The sequence below is a fragment of the Nyctibius grandis genome, chromosome 1, assembly GCF_013368605.1.
Source record: "Nyctibius grandis isolate bNycGra1 chromosome 1, bNycGra1.pri, whole genome shotgun sequence".
Lineage (NCBI taxonomy): Eukaryota > Metazoa > Chordata > Aves > Nyctibiiformes > Nyctibiidae > Nyctibius > Nyctibius grandis.
This window is the reverse complement of record NC_090658.1, coordinates 23508256-23528495: the sequence shown is the minus strand read 5'-3', so window position 1 is coordinate 23528495 and position 20240 is coordinate 23508256. Positions and strand designations below refer to the sequence as shown.

Sequence of the window (20240 nt, the reverse complement as noted above, 5' to 3'; positions counted from 1 at the left end):
CAGACCTATGTTTTGGAGAATGCAGGAAAACCTACCTATACGCAGCAACACATAGAATAACTTACGAACCTACAGGATCACGTACCAAACATCAATCTTTCAGCCAATCTTTTGAAAAAGCTAATTGTACAATAGGAATTTTCTCCTTCAGGAATACATTACTACTCAGCATACAGACAACTTAAAATGACTCACACATGTTTTGTAACCACATTGTGTACATCTTATTTTGAATGTTCCAGTGCATTCCGCTAATACGACCAGATTTACCTGTGAAGCTTTGTCCAACTTGCAGTGTACCATCAGCATCAGTATCTGCAACTGTTCCCACAAGAATCCTTGAATCAAAAGGTGTGTTGTCATCTTCCCAGCCATTCAAGAAGAAACTAATTCTGCTGTGATGCACCTATAGAATCAATGTAAATGGGCAAACACATGCTTCATTATGCAATCACTTTGATTTCTCTACATGTTGCATCTGTCACTGATTAACCATTAACACTACTTTGACCTACTTGCTGCGTGTCTTTATTTTCAGTGCCAACTGAAAGTAGTTACCTCTTTTCTGTCTGTCCATTAGCAATCCAGCTAATAAGATCATCACTCAGATGCACAGAGTATAACATTTCTGCAGTGGTTAAATCGAAGAAGAAACTACAGTACCACAATCTGGTGGGGAGGGGGAATAGAAGAAAAGAAGGAGGGTCTGTTTCACACGGTACGAGGCTGGTTACAGCTACTTCACCACTTCAGGCCATGGGCACATGTTACAGCTGTCAGAGCTCTTCTCATACACATCAGTTCAAACAGACCTCAAGGGGCTATCTACCATACTCAGGATAACAAAACGCAGCACGTTTCAGCCAGGCCTCTAACATCCCTCCAAAATGCCTCCCTAATCCCAGCATGTTTCTTTCTACGAGGGCTGAAAGGAATGGTATAGGAACTGGCTACATCTCCTTTACACCCAGTGGGTAATTCCCCTATATCAAGGGAACCCTTGGCTAAGAATATGCACTCAGCCAGCACCCCAGGGTACTGCTTTATGCAAGCATTCCCTTCCCTGCCAATTCATTTTAAATTTCAGCTAACTTTCATAGAAATACTTTATGGCATTCTCCTAGCTCTGCAAAGTCACAAGATGCAGAGCTTTTACAAAGTACTTTTTTGCATTAAAAATCCTCATGTTTAGGTTACATAAAATTAGAAAATGTTTAATAATATGGGAGCGCCTTTCTGCCTTGCATTTTATGAAATTCAATGCTCATTTTAAAAAATACAGGCACATAAAAAATGAAAACTGGAGGCATCATGGTTATAGTCAGCTTTCCATTAATGAAGCTAATTATAGAAATTAAGCTTAACTTAAAACTTTCAAACTCTGTTGAATTGTTTACTGAATAAGCTTAATCTCATTTATTTCAGAAAGTGTTTTATTTGCAAAACTGAAATTACTTGATTTTTAGCAATATTTAGCTTGCATAAGGCTTATTTCACGTGAGAGCTTGGTAGTCTTCAGATTTTGAAACATCATTTGGTTGTTGTCCATTTACAGAGCATTATTTCCATTTTGTAGATATGGATGCCTGGTGAATCATGCCTACAGAGGCCAAAAAAACCTAGAGTATCTTAGCCTGTCTTGATACCCATGCTAATCAAAACAAAATAAACCTAAAATAATTGCTTCCATAAGAACAATATATATGTGAGGACTAAAAGAAGGTTTACAAGCCAGAATAACTTGTTGCAAAGAGGAAAGCCAGAACCTGAAAAAAAAAATCAGTTTGAAAACCACAATGGAAGCACTCACAATGCTATTCCACCAATAGTCTTTCAAATTTCAGACCAAGATAAACAGATACAATTATCTATAAATCTGAGCTCAGATAATCAGCATCAGTGCCTCAGTCAACATGAGTCTATCAGTATTTTAAGAAAGGAAATACGAAATGAGACAGAGGTCCTTGTTTGGATTTTTTTTTAATTTAGGCTTCACACAAAATTGTACAGACGAATTTTTCTCATTAAACTGCACTTTCAAACATACACATGCATGCTGAGCTTTATTGCCATTTCGAGATTCAGTCAATATTTCCCAAATTTAGACAGAAATATTTATTGCCCTTCAACTGATGGAAATTTGAAGGCTATTATCATAATTACTAAGCCTTGAGATTTGTTCAAAAAGTTATTGCATATGAGTTTCACCACTCAAAATACATCTCACCATTTTAAATTATCTTTTGTGTTGACACATCAATGACCTAAATACAACAGTTTTTTATTTAATTTTAATTCAAAGGCCTCTAAACATCTGATGCCCTATCTGCAAGAGCCTAAGTATATGTGTGCATGGTGGTTACATTGCATTTTTTTTCTGCATCACATTTTTTACAGCCTGTTACTGTCATTTGGTGTTTGACTGTTATCATCATAAGAGATACAGGCTTTTCTACTTTGTTATTTGTAGCATTATCTCATGTTTTACAACATCTTCGCACAACATGCCCGCACATGAAATATAACTAGTGAAAAGTTCTCAGTGGTATTAATGCATAAAAAAGAATGTGGTTCCATCTCTACTGTCTTTACCCAGCCAAAAGCTGATGAACAGCCAATTTTCCTTTATCACATTAGCACAGCCATGAGGGAAACACATTTGTTCTAGTCAGCTACACTAAAGATACTATTACCAATCTAACATATACATGTTTTATATCAGCAGTATTCTCAGAGTATGAGGGAGCCAACAATATATTAACACTAGCATGACAGTTTATTTAAGAAAAGAAAATTGTCTCTGTAGAGGGACAGAAGTTAGAAATGTATGGCTAAAGCTCAGTGTCACTGGTCTAATAAAGGTAATAATTCTTAAGCTTTCTTTATAGCAGGTAACACTCCTGTGGCAGCTCTGTCATATCATTCAAATAAAAATGTTGTCTTTTACAAGTTTAAGAGTACCTTTATTTTGAGTCAGATATGAAGCATGTTTCCGCTTTCCTGTTTTCACTGTAAAACATTTGTAAGTGGAATTCAGAAATGGGCTCGCTCACCCCCATCAGCTCCTTGCAAACTTACCGTCTCAGCTGCAGCTCCTATAGGACCCGATTCTGCCTCCCCCAGTGGTAAGCAGAGTGCTCGCCTTCCTGCACCCCCTACTAAAATCAGTGGGACTATTTATGACTTAAGAGTGACAGAATCAGGCCCTAAATGACCAGGTATTTTTACTTGTTGAAAATAGGTGATTAACGACAATTTTAAATCTCCCTCCCCCCTCTCCCCCACCAATCTCTTTGTATTAAATAGGATTTAGAATAGTTGGGTTTAATATAGCACATCCCCAAGGTAGCCCTAAGCACTTTACAATGCTGAATTGGATATCAGTAGTGCAGTGACTGTGTAAGGCAAAGGCAGCAGTCATTATGCATTTGGCAGTAGCTCAATGTAATGACCCCCCTGCTGGTTATTAAAGGGGGTATGAATATCTGACATGGGAGGAAAATGTAGGAGGGAAACCATGTGTGGTATAAAAAAATCTCAGCAGCTCTCCACTGTGGGAGGAGAGGAATGTCTCAAAGTGTGGTGTCAGTTTAGACTAAGCTAAATAAGAAGGAAGGCTGGCACCAAATCAGCTGTTTGATGTGGTTATTTAAGGTCTCCTGACCGTTAGCATTAAATTGCATACAATACCACAGAAATAAAAGATGAATTTCACTCCTGACTAGGACAACAGGATTATGCCCCTGTTGTCTTTATTAATAACGAATTTGCCCCAAGAGAGTAACAGGAGATGGGTAGGAAAGGCTGGCCTCATGGTTGCGCAGAGCACAGGACCAGAAGCCTGGGACATCAGCGTTCTAATCCCAGCTCTGAAGCCATCTCTCCCTCCCGTGCTTCCCCATCTGTCAAATACTTAGCAAATCACCTCACAGGGAGGTGGCAAGGATTAGTTACTAAGATAAATTCACTCTGCAACTACATTAGCCTCTGCCAATGCAGAGCCTAATACCAATTCCAAGCAATGGAAAATCCATTTGATGGTGAACGGAGATGGTGAAAGATATCCACAATCTTTCCTCTAATAGCATTCTTGTTACGATCCAGAAGAGTTTCAAAGATGAGAGGTGCTGGGCCAATGAGCTGATAGGCAAGTTCCTTCAGTGCATCCCAAATGAAGCTCTTATGGTCCTCCGTCACAAGCAAATTGCCCATCAGAGCCAGCAATACCAAATCCAATCACTTCCTACCTAGGAAAAATTCCCTACCCTATGGGTCACTAGTGCAGAATGAAGGAGGACACACTGAAGGACAAGCTGCTGCTTATAAAATGAGATAGGGACAGAACAGGCATTACAAGTGTTTATTTTCTCACCTAAAGACCTGTGCTACTCAGGCCCTATCTATGAAAACGTAACAATGAAATTTAACATTAATTTTGCCACTTGGTTTGGATCAGGCAGAGCTTCCATGTAAACAAAAGCCAGTATTTTCATATATTAACTGCTGACAGAAACTTCCACTGCAGTAATCTGTGTGGCAAAAAAGCAGCACCACAACCAAACACCGCGCGTCAGAGCGGTTGTACTGGCTGAGACTAAGGGACTAACTACAGCAAAAAGCAGCAGCAGGGGAGCATACAGGCACACGGTAAGCACGTGTGATACTGCTCCTGAATACTCTTTGAACCTCAAACCAGTGGCAGCTCCGAGTCTTTATCAGCCAGCCATGGTTTCTATATATTTCGTAGTTTTCCATGGATTTCTTTTGCACGATTTTGTACAGCTGCTCCTTGAATGCAAAAACTTGTACTTCCCCCAAAGGCACCCACAGTATAGACTGATTCAAGGATATAATGGTTTTTTCCTCTCTTTTTTTTTTTGTTAGGCCTTAAACTGTAGTGTTATCTACAGGTATAATGTATAATGGCATAATAAATGTACAAATAAATAGTATAACAGGTATAAACTGTATAACAGGTATAATAAAAATACTCAGTATTTCAAGAAAAATTATCAATATGCTTTTCAAAAAAAGCCTAGTATTCCTCTTTATTAACACAGAGGCAGAACATATTTTGGGTATGAAGTAAAAGACACAGTTACATTGATTCCCCTTTTTTGAGCTACTATGGCACTTTCCAAGCCAAAGCCAATTTGAGTGAATTCTGAGACCCCAAAGTTTTGGCTTTAATGTAATAGCACACACATATATTACATCGCAACATACTTGTGTGATATCTGGCACATTTAAGCAACATATACTTTTTCTTCACACACATTAATCATTCTGTCATCAAAATGTCCTGTTATATAAATGCAACTGAGACAACTGTAGTCTCTCCCATGTAGAACTGAATTGCATCATTTCAGCCAAAATAAATGAAGTTAAGTGAATTCTTCTTCAGTGGATGCTATGATCTTTTTGCATCAGTAAGATTTTTCCATTAAAAATAAGTCCTAATATTAGTACTACCCACATACCTTGTGCAAAATTATTTCTAATGAAGATAGGAAGGAGAGACCTGGAAAAAATCCTTTATGGTCCATTAAAAAAATAATTAAAAATACCTTAATATATCATAGCAAAGCTCAAGATCACTAACCAGAGATCAAAACTCCACTGCACTAAATGACATACAACCAACAGATGCAGTAGTCTCTTCCCCAAATGTTTTAGCATTTATAATTATTATATGATTCAAAGACATATTTGGTTTTTAGTAAGTACAATCTTTCCCTTTAGGTTATTTTTCCTATCCCAATATTTAATGGCATGGGAAAGATTTATTAAAATATTACAGATTAATTTGCCTTGAAATAACTCCCCTTAATTTATGTCTTCTACTGGTTAAATATGCATTCTTTTCACTCCTATTCATCATAGCTTCTAGTAACCATAAAATACAATTTAATCTTAAAGTTTCTTCTCATCATCTGTTGTTCTAATAACTAGATCGCAGTGTCTGGCAAGACAGATGAAGAAACAGGATGGATTTCTTCCCAGATTTGCAGGCCATAAATGAGGAGCTCCACAACAGAAAACTCTGGCACCAAAAATGAAAGAAAAAAAAATATTTTCCTGTCATTCCAGTCAAATAATACCAACCCTTGTCTATTTAGTTATCCAGCCAACTTAGTGATGGCAAACACTTCAACTGTAACTTCAGCTCTTAAGGCTATTTATACCATCAAATAAAGTCTCAGATGGCAAGGGTAGGAATGACCAACACATATAAAACAAGGACAAGGACCAAAAATTCATCTTCATATGAATACTAGGAAATGGAATACATTCCAGTACACGTAATGGACACCACTGTTTTCAAACAAGATGAAAAAGAAGCAGTTCAGGCATCTATGACAGTGAAAAAGATTCTTCCAAATATCAGGTATCTGCAAACTAAAATTTAAAAAAAAACAAACAAAACAAATCATGCAAGCTAATTTTTAAGTTACAGATCCAAATTTAGCTAGCTGAAAATGCAAGCTAAATTTAAAAATCAAATACAAACTAAAATATAAAGCCTGTTTCTCAAATATGAGAAAACATTCTCCTCCAAATAACTGAACAAAAAAAAAAAAACAGTAAGAAAACTTAAACAGGTCTGTATTAGTTTATCCTTTAAATAAGCTCTATTTGCATAGCAGGAAGTTTCTCGGAAATATAAATAATATTATTATCAATAAGGTGACACACAATGAAGAATTTAAAGTGCTTTATGAAGAGCAATTAGGTAGCTATACAATTTACCTGTAAGGCATAAAAAAGATGTTCCATTTATTTTCCAGATCAGCAAACTGGCAGAAATGAACTCTCCCCTTAGTTGCTATAAAAGCTAAAGCAACTCCAGAATCAATAAAGTTACACAGGCTTTACAGCGATGTAAATGAAAGCAGAAGTTAGCATGATTTGCTTAATCATTCAGAAATAAAGAGGAATCAGAAATTATGAGAAATCAGAAGTTGCAACTCATCCATCTCAAAAATTACTACACAACGTACTGTTACTTACCATCACTTCATTTGGTATGGTTCTTATAAAAGTTGCTACCTAAACATAGGTTGCTATCTGTTAAAATAACAAAGATTCAGAACAAAACCTTTTTTTCTTCTAAACGTATTGCAGATTTGTTGCATCAGGAACTTTTTCAATGAGCTCACTCTATAGAAACAGACAGTGTATTAACACATTTTCTCCCAAGGTGAGAAAACAGATTAAGGTTATGACCAAAATGACAGGCCTGTGGCTTCCTTGAATACTTTAATAGAGTCAACAAATCAACAGTGGTCACTGATGACAACAGATGAGGGAAGACAATAGATGGAAGGAGGGGAATTAGTGACGCTGCTATACCAGTCTAATCAGAAACTTGAGCATGAAAATCTTTTTCACCTTCAACCTGCCTAAATATGCTCTTTTTGCCTGCTCACATAAAAATATACAGCATATTCTACCACCGGGGGACATGTGGGTTCACATCTCTACTCTGTGAAAGCAGGTATAGAACAGAAGCGTAACAGTTAACAAGAGATACAGCAAAGGGGTTTTGCATATAAACAGATAAGACGTACACGGGTATGTATTTCAGTATTTTCTTGAATAATTGCAAATCTTGCTGAAGCTGCAGTTACAAAGGCTTCCACACAGCTTTCATTATTTTGTAAGTGAATTTCTGTAAAGCGGAAAGGTCAGTGATATGGACTTAAGCAACATAAAGTGGACGAATGGAACTTTGGGGAAAAAAAATAGGATGAAACCATTAGCATGAATCCAAGTTTACTTTCAGCTGTGATTTAAGCAGAGCTAGTAACCAAAAACCACAATGCTACATTTTACATCTTTTTAAAAATCTGGGCATCTATGTGCACCTAAATCAATGTATCAGAAATAGCAGACAACTTTCTGCCACAATTCAACACCTTCCTTCACTGGACAAATTGCAGAATTTGCACATCTTGAACATACATCTCAAGGGCTCCTTCCCTACCCTCCAGTTCTGCCTTATTCTTCTTATTCTGCATTATTCTAATGATTTTTATTTCTCCTTCTTAATCCGCTACATTCACATTTAGCTTTTTTTAAACAAACAAACAAATAAAAAAAAACACCACCAAAAAATATAGTGAATACAGGTGGGAGCAGACTACATGCCCCCAAGGACTATTTGTCTCACAAACATTAATACAAACCAGGGAACAAAATAAACTGTTTATCCCAAAATTCCTCTACTCCTCCCAAGCCTTCAGGTAATCTTCCAGTCAGCCACCTGATGATTGCTTTAGAAAATAAAGAGGTGCAGTAGTTTCCACAGCTCAACCTCTGCAGATGTGTCAGCATTCCACAGCACACTCAACCACCTCCTACTCCACACATCACTCACCAGCACTGGTGCACACCCTGCTCGTACAGTCTTACATTGCATATCTCTCCTTACAACATACCACATGCAGCCTAACCCAAATTTAAAACCTTAGCTGAATGGCTAATTCAAGAATAAGCACTATCATACATTTTGTAGTGTAAGTACATTTTGGCAGTGATGACATTATTGCTACGGATGTTTGGGCAGATGTCATATCAAAATCCCCTGTGCACTTTTTTTTTTTTTATTTCCCCCCCCCTCTGAGACAAAGCTTACAACCCTAGGATAAAGAGAGTTCACTTTTAGTCTTTTGCTCTTTCCATTTTAATTTTTTTATTTGGAATGAAAATTAAGACAACGCCGAGGGAAGTTGGCAGATCTAAAGCTTGGCAAGAGATGATGAATTTATGTAGCAAACAAATGAGAACAAGAATATGTCAGGAAGAATTTGTCTGGGATCTTGTTCTCAAATAGACCTAAAAAGATGCTAATAACCACGTTAATAGGGACATGGGGATGGGGGGGTAGAGAGGGGTGTGGAAATTAAAGAATAATATCCAGGAGGACAAGCCAGCTCAGATAATTTAACTGCATAACACTTGACAGATGAATGGCACTTTCTATACCAGTAAAAGAATGCCCTGATGAATTTGCCACTGAGCTTGGTGCTGCTCCAGCTAGAACTCTCTCTCGATTTCAAATGCATTTCTCTTTCTCACCAAGTACAGGAGAAAAGGAGTACTATCTTACATAGCCATTATAGTTACTTAAAACCTTCAAGCTGTTTTTAGATTGTTTGCCCATTATCTTATATGAGTATCTTTTGCATTTGCTATAAAAAAATTTATTTTACTTGCTATTATTAAATTACTTTATTCACATTTCTAAATTCCTGTGTTTCCATATTCAAATCCTATACTACCCTCACATGGCAAAAAATGAAGTATTTAAGGTGTAAGAACTCTGCATCTCTGAGCAAACCCAAACCTACTATCCACCCTGTATTTCAAGCCTTTGAAGCAACTTGGCTGCAAACTTGAAGGAAAAGAGCACATGACAATAGAGGCAAGCTGCAATCCTGGCATCTGTGTAGGTTTCAATGTGATGCTTTTCACATACCTGTGGTTCTCAGGCCAAAGAGCATTTTACAGGAAGAAAACAAAGTGAGCTTGGGGCCATTCATTGCAACCACTGACTTAAGTAACAGCACAGTCAGGGGCTTTATTATGATGATTTTAAAAAAGAAAGTGCTTATCTTGGCATTCATGGTTGGGGAGATTCCTTCACTTCCAATCATTCTGTCATTTTTAGAAGGAAGCCTTGCCAACGTATTTCTAGGCTGAGGTTCATCATCTAACTGTAGCCAAAAACATACAGTCAACTCTGTCCTCTCACCACAGCATGCCAGTCTAGCCAAAATACACAACTATAAATGCTTTAATTTATTAAGTATTTTTTTAGTTAATTCATATCAGAATTCAAGGATGCTGCATTTCTATTCTTCACTGAGGAAAAGCAAGTAAAAACTCCAAAAATCTCTCTTTTATCACCTCCTTAAGCTCTACAGAAAAATCACCTTCAGCCTTTAAAAACAGGAACTGAAGTTGTAAGTGAGTGGAAATGGTATACGCACAAGCTATTTGGCATTAAATCACTGAATTTTTCTGCAAAATCAGGATGCTGCTTTAAGCTGACTATGAGCCCGCACAGTGAAATGGTCTGAAATAATTCAGAAGTTTAATTCTTCTCCTGTATGCTTCAAATGAAGTTTCAATATACGTAAGTTCATCATAAACAGGATCAAATGAATCAGTAAATTAAACTGTATTTTAACCCAGACTATTTCAGGACCGTTATGAGAAAAGACATGGAAAGATGCCTTTCTTTACAAGATTCATAGAGGATGTACACACACATCAGTATTTGATGACACCGTGCACGATCTGTTGCAGAATTCAGAGGATTTTAACTTTCCCTAATACAACAGAGTAAGAACACCTGTGTTGAATATATTTTCCTGCAGGCCAGCAAACTGGTAGAATACCAGGAAAACATTCCAGAAGGAATAATACTTTGTCATCTTTGGTTTTATCCTCTACTTTTTTCTTTCTTTGACTCCTGTTGTTAGACTTTGACAGACACTTTTCCAGGAGTTCCTGATAAAAAAAAATCCTCAGTTACATGGCTTTTGAAATTAAAACTGCCTAAATGGGAAAAAAAGACCATTTTTTAAATACTGAAATTGACTCATCACAACATTCTGTCCAGAGATAACACATGGACTGACTAGTACTTCAGCTGTGAATTTATTTAAATGTAGACGTACACATGCAGTATCGGGAAGGCAAAAACAGGATATGAAATAAACATAAGGCATCAGCTCTAAGCTCACTGTCAAGAGTATACCGAGGCTTCTAACCACAGAGTTCAGCTGAAGGTAACTATCTGTCAAATGTAATCTGTGCAAGTGAATATGCTTAAGCTGGTGCTATGAATCAACCAAAATTGCTTTGGTCTTATTGACATTCAATTGCAAGAAGTTGCAGCTCATCCAGTCCAATAGACATCTGACAACACCAAGAGCGCTTCAGTGACAGAAAGCTTTAAATATAGATGCAACTATCATCACAACACACATGGAACTAAACTTGATGATCCCTCATACAATCTTCAGAAACTCGCCAGTCAGTCATCAGCTGGATGCTATAAGACCACATGGTCACCCCTCTCTGCCTGTTGCCAATTTCTGCAGTTAACAAATCACTGTGACTTAAAAAAGAGGGAATACAGATACACTGACAGAAAAAGACCACTCGATCTTCCATCACTGTCCCATTAAATCTCTCTGAAATTCACTTTCGCCATTATCATCTTTGTTTGTCTTTTAAAAATAAAATGCCAGATCAAAGTTTGTTCAAACTGTTTGCGTTAGTTAAGGGCCAGATCTTCAGCTACTATAAACTGCCTTCAGCTTCAGCAATGCCATTTCATACCTGCTAAGATTCAGACCTCAAATGTGTTAAATTTACTTTCTTCCTCACAGTTGTTCTTTACACCTTGAAACAAGATGCCTGATAATGTGTGTATGTGGGATGTTGGACAATAAAGCATCTTGCACACTGGGTCTCAAAAGAAGACCAAATTTGTGTCCTAAATTTGCACAAAGGAACACCACCTGCAACCATCTATGTGCTTGTTTGACCTTTCCCTCTCAGAAAAATCCTGCCATCTCAGTGGTAGGTGATCCAGCACAGCATAGTGTCTTTTTCTAAAAATTTTTATATAGCCCCTCTGTCCACATGAGTTGTTACATCAGTCCACTTGTTTTTCTTCCCCAGCTCTTACTGCCTCAGTCCTTCCCACACCATACAGTGAATTGAAATCGTCCCAGAGCCACAAAGAGATAACGGAAGCTGGGGAAGAGGAAATATGTCAACTACATACAGCTTGCAACCATGTTTAAGGGGATGGACAGCATAAGTGTTTTTGGGGGGAAGGGGGGAGAGACTCATACCCACATTATGAGCACTCTGAACAGTTATGACCATGCTCTGAGAAATCCAGTGTACAAAAGAGACTTGAGGAAGAAACCTCATCAGGGGACCACAGCCGACAGAACTGTCTTAAAACAGAAGGGCTGCAGAGGATAAAGGGACAGTAGAAAAAACTGTAGAGAACAGCAAAGGGGAAGGAAAAAGCATAAGGTCGGGAGGGGCAAGTTGTCTCTTTGCCTTTCCTTCTTTTGCCTCAGGCCCCTATCGGCCTTTCCTTTTCTTGACTTAACTGGGATGAATTTTAATTGCAGCCTCTCTACGTGTTTTATACATTATGTACTCTCTACTTGTGTGGAGTGGATTTCCCATTCATCACAGGATTGCAGGCAAAAATCCCGGGAGCATTTTGCTCTCCTTCAAAGTTAGCTTTGCTAAAATCGATAACTTTAGGGCTGCTTCTTCTAGCACATACCCCTATCACATGACCATTTCAAATTTCATGATTTTATGATCATTTGATTGTTTCTTACCTCCAAATACAGATTTATACTTGCAATCTTTCCATGATAACAGTGAAAATATTCTATACTGTTTCAATAACAGTATAAAGGCAACAACTTTACAGCAACAGTGGAAACATGCTTTCATTTGTAGTTGTAACACAGTCAATATCCTAACTGATCTCTAACAATATCTCTTCCTACTGTCTCCTCCTCAATACCCCAGCATTTTCTGCAAATCAAAGTTCTGGTTTTCTTAGGGACCCGTTTTAAGTCTTAAATATTTTTATTGCTTGGGCTTTTTTTCCCCGACCACCTGCAAGTCTAGTGCAACAGCCAAGAATCACAACTACGTTAAATGTCCTTACCTTGTATGCAAACCACTGAACTTAGTTTAAAAAGAAGGAAAAAAAAATGGGGGCGGGGGGAGCAGGGATGTTTCCTACTGCAGATTGAGTATCATCCCTCAGCAATATTCTTACATCTCTTCCACCTTGATATTAGCTCTCTTTTCACTAAAACTGTGTATCTATCTTGGCATTTTAAATCCCCCTTCATTTTCCTGGTTGTCTCTCTTATTCCAATATCATCTTTCTTATCCTTGAAAACATGTCACTCCAATTCAGCAGTCTTATTACATATGCTCCTAGCATTTGTATAAAAGATATTTAGCTTTTCTCTTTGCCTTCCTTCACTTTTCTTTTTCACTATCTCCTACAATGTTAATCCCTTCTCAACAGGAAATGGTTTTCCTTCAATCCAAGTCTTTCTTTTTGTGCATAGATCCACTGGTTCAGCTTGAACTCCCTGAAGAACAACATAAATTAAAAAAAAAAAAAAAAAGTAGGGAGGGGGGGAAGCAGAAGAAAAAGAACCTTGGAGTGCTCCTGAAGCAATTAACTCTCTGTTCAAGAACAAGCCATATACTAATACAAATTTGACCCCAAACAGTGAAATCAGAAAGCAACTGGAATGCAGACCGATCCATAAGGTAGTTTACAGGCTTAAGACAAACTAATAGCTATTTCATGAATAAAGCCTTCAAAATGCAAAACTGCAAGTAACAGCAAGCAGAAGGATCCAAAATAAGAATCATGTATGTCATTAATTTTTTTGGACAAGGGTAATTTTAGTACTGTGTTACAAACCAAGTGATATAACCCACACTGTCGATTACCTGATAAAACAAGGCCAAAGACAAAGAAAGATCGATGCAAAGAGAGACAGCTTTTGAAATGGTCTGTATTTTTAAAGAACTAGTATTTAAATAAGTAAATATTGTTTTAAAATAAAGAGCTGAATCAGAGGTTAGTGATCCTTCTGCCATAGAGTATGTGTTCCAATTATGGACGAGCAATTCTCATTTACTCTTTTGTTGGTGAGTACTTCACCAGTATTTCAGTAGTACTAAGTAATATTGAAATAGTTAACTACAGCTCTGCCACTTTCTACCCCAACAAGCACTGTACCAATGAAAAATATTCTTTATTGCCTGTGCCAGAAGAGTTCTATCAATCTATTACTGATGCCTCAGGACAAAATAAACATATCTGGGCAGGGGAGTGGCATAGAGAACCCAAGAGCTCAAGATTGCAAATATAGATTCTGTTAAAAACTACAGTAATTAACAAATAAGCTTTGGTCTAACTACTATTTTAACCATCATTCTCTGTTCTTTTTACATGGAACGGTTTAACAAGTAACTCTTGTTCTGCAAATGAGTTCCAAACAATAAAACGTAAGAGGATCCTAGTAGTCAGATCTGAAAATACATGGAGAACAGCTACTTTCTTGCTGCATAATGACTATTTTCCCCAAGTCATAGAACAAATCAGATCCAAGATCCATCATCACTACAGTAATATGAAAGGAGACAAGTATTAAGGATTCAACAAGCTGCTTTTTAGCAGCTAAACCAGTTACGTAAAATAGACTTGCCAAAATTAATTGAAAGAAAAGGTCTGAAAGTACTTTTAGATAATCTCATAACAATGCACATTTTCTCTCTGCCCCCTCCATTTAAAATACAGCACAACCACTGATTCTGAATTTTCCTGAACTACTTGTAATCGTGTAAATTAGAGATGAGATGTAGATGTCAAATGAAACATCCCTTCCGAATAAAGTCTCTGTGCTTCACTAGTCAAAGAATAAGCAGATACCCACAGAAATGAAGGGAGCTGTTACTAATGTACAATTATTAACCCTGTATTACACTATCAGCTGCAGATTAAATTCTAGTCTTTTGAATTAATTCTATGTGAAGAATTTTGCACCACTTTGCACTGCTCACTACTGGGACTTAGAAGTCATTCCCAAATTTAATGCAAGAATACTTTGGTTCTACAACTGCTGAACAGCTCTGCTGGGACTAGAAGGTTGAAAATCCATCCCTCTGTCTTTTTTTTTGTGATGATTTACATAAGAAGAAAGCAATTACTCTTGCCCTCTGAATGCCTCACCACAAAAGTTCCATGTACCCAGTTAAGAGATTTTTTCAAACAAAGTCTCATCTTTTCTTTCAAGGCTTAGTTTCTCTTCATGGTCAAGGATCCACAAAATTCTGCCTTTGATTCCTTTCATATTCCTCCCAGTCTTACTTCAGGCCCTTCCCTCCTCTTCTGTGCCCTGCTTTCTTCCTTCCATCACAAACTCCTTTAGAAAGTCATTCAACTATTCCTTTGCACTGTAACTCTACAACACTTTTTGATAACAATTCACTGTAAGCTTCAATTTTCATTTTTTAATAACTGCTTTTCTCCAGATTTACTAAGCATCTTACCAGCAAAGCTTTGCAGTAGATCCAAACTGTGCTGTTAACTGAACATATACCAAACGTGACTTAAGGGGCTGTGTTTTGGTAGCTTATTGTTGGTAGCTTATTTTTGGAAAAAGCTAAAACAAAAACTTTATGCAGCAGCTCCCTCAACCATATTTTGTTGGAAATGGGCCAGGAGAGGACCAGGGGAGGCTGCTCAGAAAGTTCATAGTGGTTTTCTGTGCACTTTAGTATACAGGCCTCGAGTTAAGGCATGGAAAGGCCAGGGAGATTACTGATCAACAGCAAAGATGAGGATGCCAATAAACACAATTTAAGGAAAAGGATAAAAGCCCTTCAAATATAATAAAATGTGCTTAGAAGTCTAGCAGAAGAGTGGTAATCCAGTTTACGAACCTGTTACATCCATAACTACCTGCCTTACAGACAAGAGATACATGCATAAGGCACAAGTAAATAGTAACTGGAAGAGACAGAATATCTACTATCAGGACTCAAGCAGGCCACCTAGAGAAGCTGAGAGATGGGAGTCATTTTCTGTTACCAGTCCTGACTGCAAAAAACATGGGACATGGTCATCAAGCTACAAAGAGAAAGGCATGTATCTCAGAGTACTGAGGATAAATCTTCAGGATAAGAATTTCAGTGGAAGAAAAGAGGTTTGCAGTTATGAAATGTCAGATTAGGAGCAATATTGATAGCTTAGTCTATGCTGCCACTGAATATCACATGCTGATTTGCCTACAGGTGCAATGACCATGAACCTCACAAGATATATATAGGCCATCTACAATCAGTCAATAGCAATGGCACACCTAAATTCCACCAGAAAGGGGAGAGGAGAGGTTCAAGATGAAAATATTTTGCCTTTAATTCAGGAGGCAGAAGATCAAAGCCAGTGCCATTCTTTGAAATGCTGCCAGTAACACAAAGGGTCAGACAAGTAAGGTTGCATGATTCTGCACACAACCGAGCAAACAGTGCATGGAAAAAAGATTTAGGTCAATGTGGAATTGAGACACTTTTCTAGAATAGACAGAATCAAGGAACGGTAAGCTTCTCCTACAGCCAAATAGAGCCAGTTTACTTGTTTATCAATTTAGGAAATAAACCAATCAAGCTTAGGGGAAAAAAGAACTAAAAGTATCTAAAAAAAAGTTCTAACTCTAGCATGCATGTAGACTGTCACAAAATATGCTTATCTTTGAAATGTAAAGCCTAGGATGTTTGAACCTGAATTACAGGAATTACATAGATCATACCACTGAAAAAAGTGTTGCTATACCTGAAAGAAAGTTCAAATTTTGACAAGGTAAATAAGCTAGCTGTATTAAAACATACCACTGAAGGTGGTATTCCAGATCTTTTTTTAAAATAAAAAAAAACCAACAGCACCTTCAGATTCAATGGGAGATCAGAAAAGCAGCAGAAACAGAAAATACAATTTTCAGTTAGCCCTGCACAGATCAAAGAACAATGCGGAAATTAAAATTATAGCCATGATGCATGACCAGGTCTTGGAGCAATTGTTCTGATAATCCATCAAATCAAGTCTATAAAGGGTGAACTGGTTAGTAAAGCACATGGATAAATACTGTATACTGAAAAAGGCAACCTGGCTGTTGTCAAAGGAAATCAAGATCCAACTTTGAGTTCTTCAAAGAAGTTAAGATGCATGCGGATAAGGAAGAACTGACCAATATAATGTACTGGCTTTCCAGAAAGATTTCAAATTCGGTAGAGATTAAATGGCCACATTTTACACAGACAGAAGTTTATCAGTAGGTAACTCCAACAATCCCTGGTATTTAACATTTTGTATAGGCTTGAAAACAGTGATTAGTGAGGTGAAAAAGGATGTAGTTAATACATCCAGACAGTAAAACGCAAAGCTTACTTCGAAGTTACAAAAGAATCTCAAAATATTAAGGAACACGCAATAAAGTAGCAGACTAAATGTGTTAACCACAAGGTAGTAGACATGAGAAAAATACTTAACTATGTAAACATAACATTAAGTTCTGAACTGTCACTTCTCAGAAAAAGTGGTCTTGGAGTTACTGTAGGTAGTCATCCACTAATGAGCAAAATGCTCAATGGCAAAAAGGAAACACATTTCTTATTGGGAAAGAAATGAAGAACAAACCCACAAAACTTTATTGTTTAGAAATTTATGGTGCAAAGTATCTGGAATAACGAGTGGAGTTTTGCCCCCTGTATCCCCAAAATTATAATAGTATAACCCCAAAAGTTTCAGAAAAGATCACTAAGGATGACCAAACTGCAGAATGGCTTCAATATAAGGAAAGATCCAGCTTATAATTATAACATGCAACCAAGTTCTATAACCAAAATATCAAATAGCATGAGAATGATAAATAGAAAGCAACTGACAGAAGAAATTGGCAAAAAAAAAGAAATTAGTAGACAGCAAATTTAAAATAAAGAACAGTTTCACACAGCCGTAATTGCATGTGTGGAACTCATTGCCACAAGATACTAGCAATACCAAAACATAAATTATAAAAAAGAACTAGACTATTAAACTAAAATTAGGTCAGTCAGTGGCCATTCAATGCAGTCTAGCTTAAGATGCTTCAAAACCACTGGTTGTCAGAAAACAGGTCAATGATGTACCTAAAAGAAAGTTGTTCCTATGTGTCTACTCTTCTCTCATACTCACAGAGTATCTAGACAGACTGTCAAACCAACACCACAGTTCTGAAATGAGGCAAAAATTATGGCATTATTGAGATGAGGTATTGGAATGAGAGACATGGACAGGAGGAGTTCTTCCTCTCTTCCATCCCAGAACTTACTACTTTCCAACCAAGCTGACAAGTTGTTCAGTGCCAGGAAACATTCTTTGCTTCCATAAGAAAATGATACATGCGAAGACTTTCCAGAAGATTCCTCCTGTGGACTTGCCACCAGCACATATGGATTTCGCATTGTACGGGATCTACACATGTAATTTATGTCACCTTCCATTTGCTGCATGCACAGGTGATAATGCAAGATGTACATGAGAGAGTTTCACACATAAATAATGGAGGTTGCATAAAGGACAACCTGAAAGTTTTCCATTTCCTGATTAGACTTAGGACTTCAATCTCTGCCTTTAAGCTGCAGAAACCTGAACCAAATGTAGTAATTACTTTTTTTTTTTTTAAATAACCAGGAAAAGCAGAAGTTGCTCTATTTGGCTGTACTTATGAAGTTTTTAGACTCCTATCAAAAACATTTCAAGTATCTTGTGAAAACATCTACTTCGCAACTGGCACAGCATAAAGAGGGAAGGACAATGGTTCAAATCCACGATCCATCTTTACCAGCAAAGAAGTTCAAACCAGTCGCCAGTTTTCTGCTCATACACTGTGCATGCCAAGAACTACCTGCTGGAGGACCTTTTGCCCACATTGCAAATGGTGTGCTCTAAATGGTGATACTCGAGTGTACAGTTTCAAAGTTGGTCTCCCCAGAAAGGTATCAAATTCAAGCACATCAGTACTGCTCTTCAGTAACACAAGTATCCGAATAGACAGAAGGCAAACCTGTATCAAAAAGAACTCTTCCCACACACAAAACTGATAACGTTGATGTACCCAGTGAGAGTCATCTTAATGTTTTACATCAACAGCCATACCAAGTACACGCAGCTACTTCCGATCTCTCAAAGTGTGCCCCCTACACAACTCAAGGGCACACAAACATGCAAACCGAAGAGCAGTCACACAGCTGAGGCGTACCTAACGTTACACCAAACAACAGATATCTGGGAACCCACTTACAAATGGTGTACATAAACATGTATTTAAGAGTAGTTCAGAATCAAGGGCTATCTAGTTTAAACAATATTTTTTTACTTATGTTTCTCCCAGTAGGACTACAGATTTCTAGTAAACTGAAAATAGTTGATTCCAGTAACCACAGTTTAATTCACAGGATGCTGTTAAACAGCACACGTCTCTCTCTCTCTGTTACTCTAACTCCAGCTATGCAATTTTTACTATTATTCTTAATATTGAATTTGAACACTTGAACATCTTTTTTTCTTTATCTTTCAAAACATTCTCCCCTAAGAAGTAAGCAAGCTACTTCCGTATGGTATGACACACCTTTTATATTCATATGCCACAATATTAAATAACAATTTTTCCAACAAAAAATATGCTTAGAAATTATATTTTATGTACTGTAACTACACACAACAGAAATAGATGTATTGTATATTACAATGGCCACTAGAAGTTTGATTTACAGCTATTAATTACCCCCCAAAAATTAAGGTATGCTTAGGAAGACTGAAAGTTATTTTCTAATTAAAAAAAAAAAAACACCTCCCACAATTCTAGAGTAGCACACATCATTACCTCTATTTCACTCATTTTTATCTAAAAAATACAAATTAAACAAAAAAGCAAAAACACACCACATGCCAAAAACACAACCTTAAGAACTGCAGCACGCTTAAAGATTTGAGACTGAGGGAAAAAAGAAAGCAAATAATTCTTAACATAGTGTTTCCATTATTAAAAAGGCAATGTAATTGGCTGCCACATATTTTTGTATAGAGAATCAAACTGCTTGTAAAACAAATTGAAACTTGATGGATTTCAAATCTCATCTGAAACTCTCCAGACAAATCAGGTACAACTTCTGCAAACCATTCAATACTACCTCCTCCCAGCATTGGTCATACAAAGCATTAATTCCACTCCTACCATATGTAATATAACGTCTGAGTAGACTTCAGTGGGATTTGCATTTGCAATTGAAAAAAAAAACATCCGCAATTTCCAGAAATGTAGTCAAGATGGCATTGACAAAACCTGTATTTTTGGCATTCTCTGAAATTAAAATCTTGGTCCAGATGAGGTTCCTTGTCTTGTGTTCCCAGACTCCAAATCTAAATCTGCAAATACGCAGTAACTTGCCTGAACATGAGTTCAGGCAAGAAAGGAAGTAGTTTAAGAGACAGTACAAGTAAAGAGAAGATAGAGGCATCTAGGAAATACCACAGTAGGACTTCTGGATGCAGCACAGCAATTTACTAATATCAAAGAACCCCAAGGCTGCAAGCTCAGCAGCAGTATCTGAAAGGC

At 37.2% G+C, this 20240-nt stretch overlaps 1 protein-coding gene across 1 annotated transcript in view; it reads right to left on the bottom strand.

Annotated features, from left to right (window-relative positions):
• Window positions 1-20240, bottom strand: part of USH2A (usherin) — a 419339-nt gene that overhangs the window by 385134 nt on the left and 13965 nt on the right. Inside the window, exon 3 of the mRNA XM_068406084.1 lies at window positions 271-406. Within this exon, the coding sequence (XP_068262185.1) occupies window positions 271-406 (136 nt within the window). The remainder of the gene's footprint in view (window positions 1-270; window positions 407-20240) is intronic.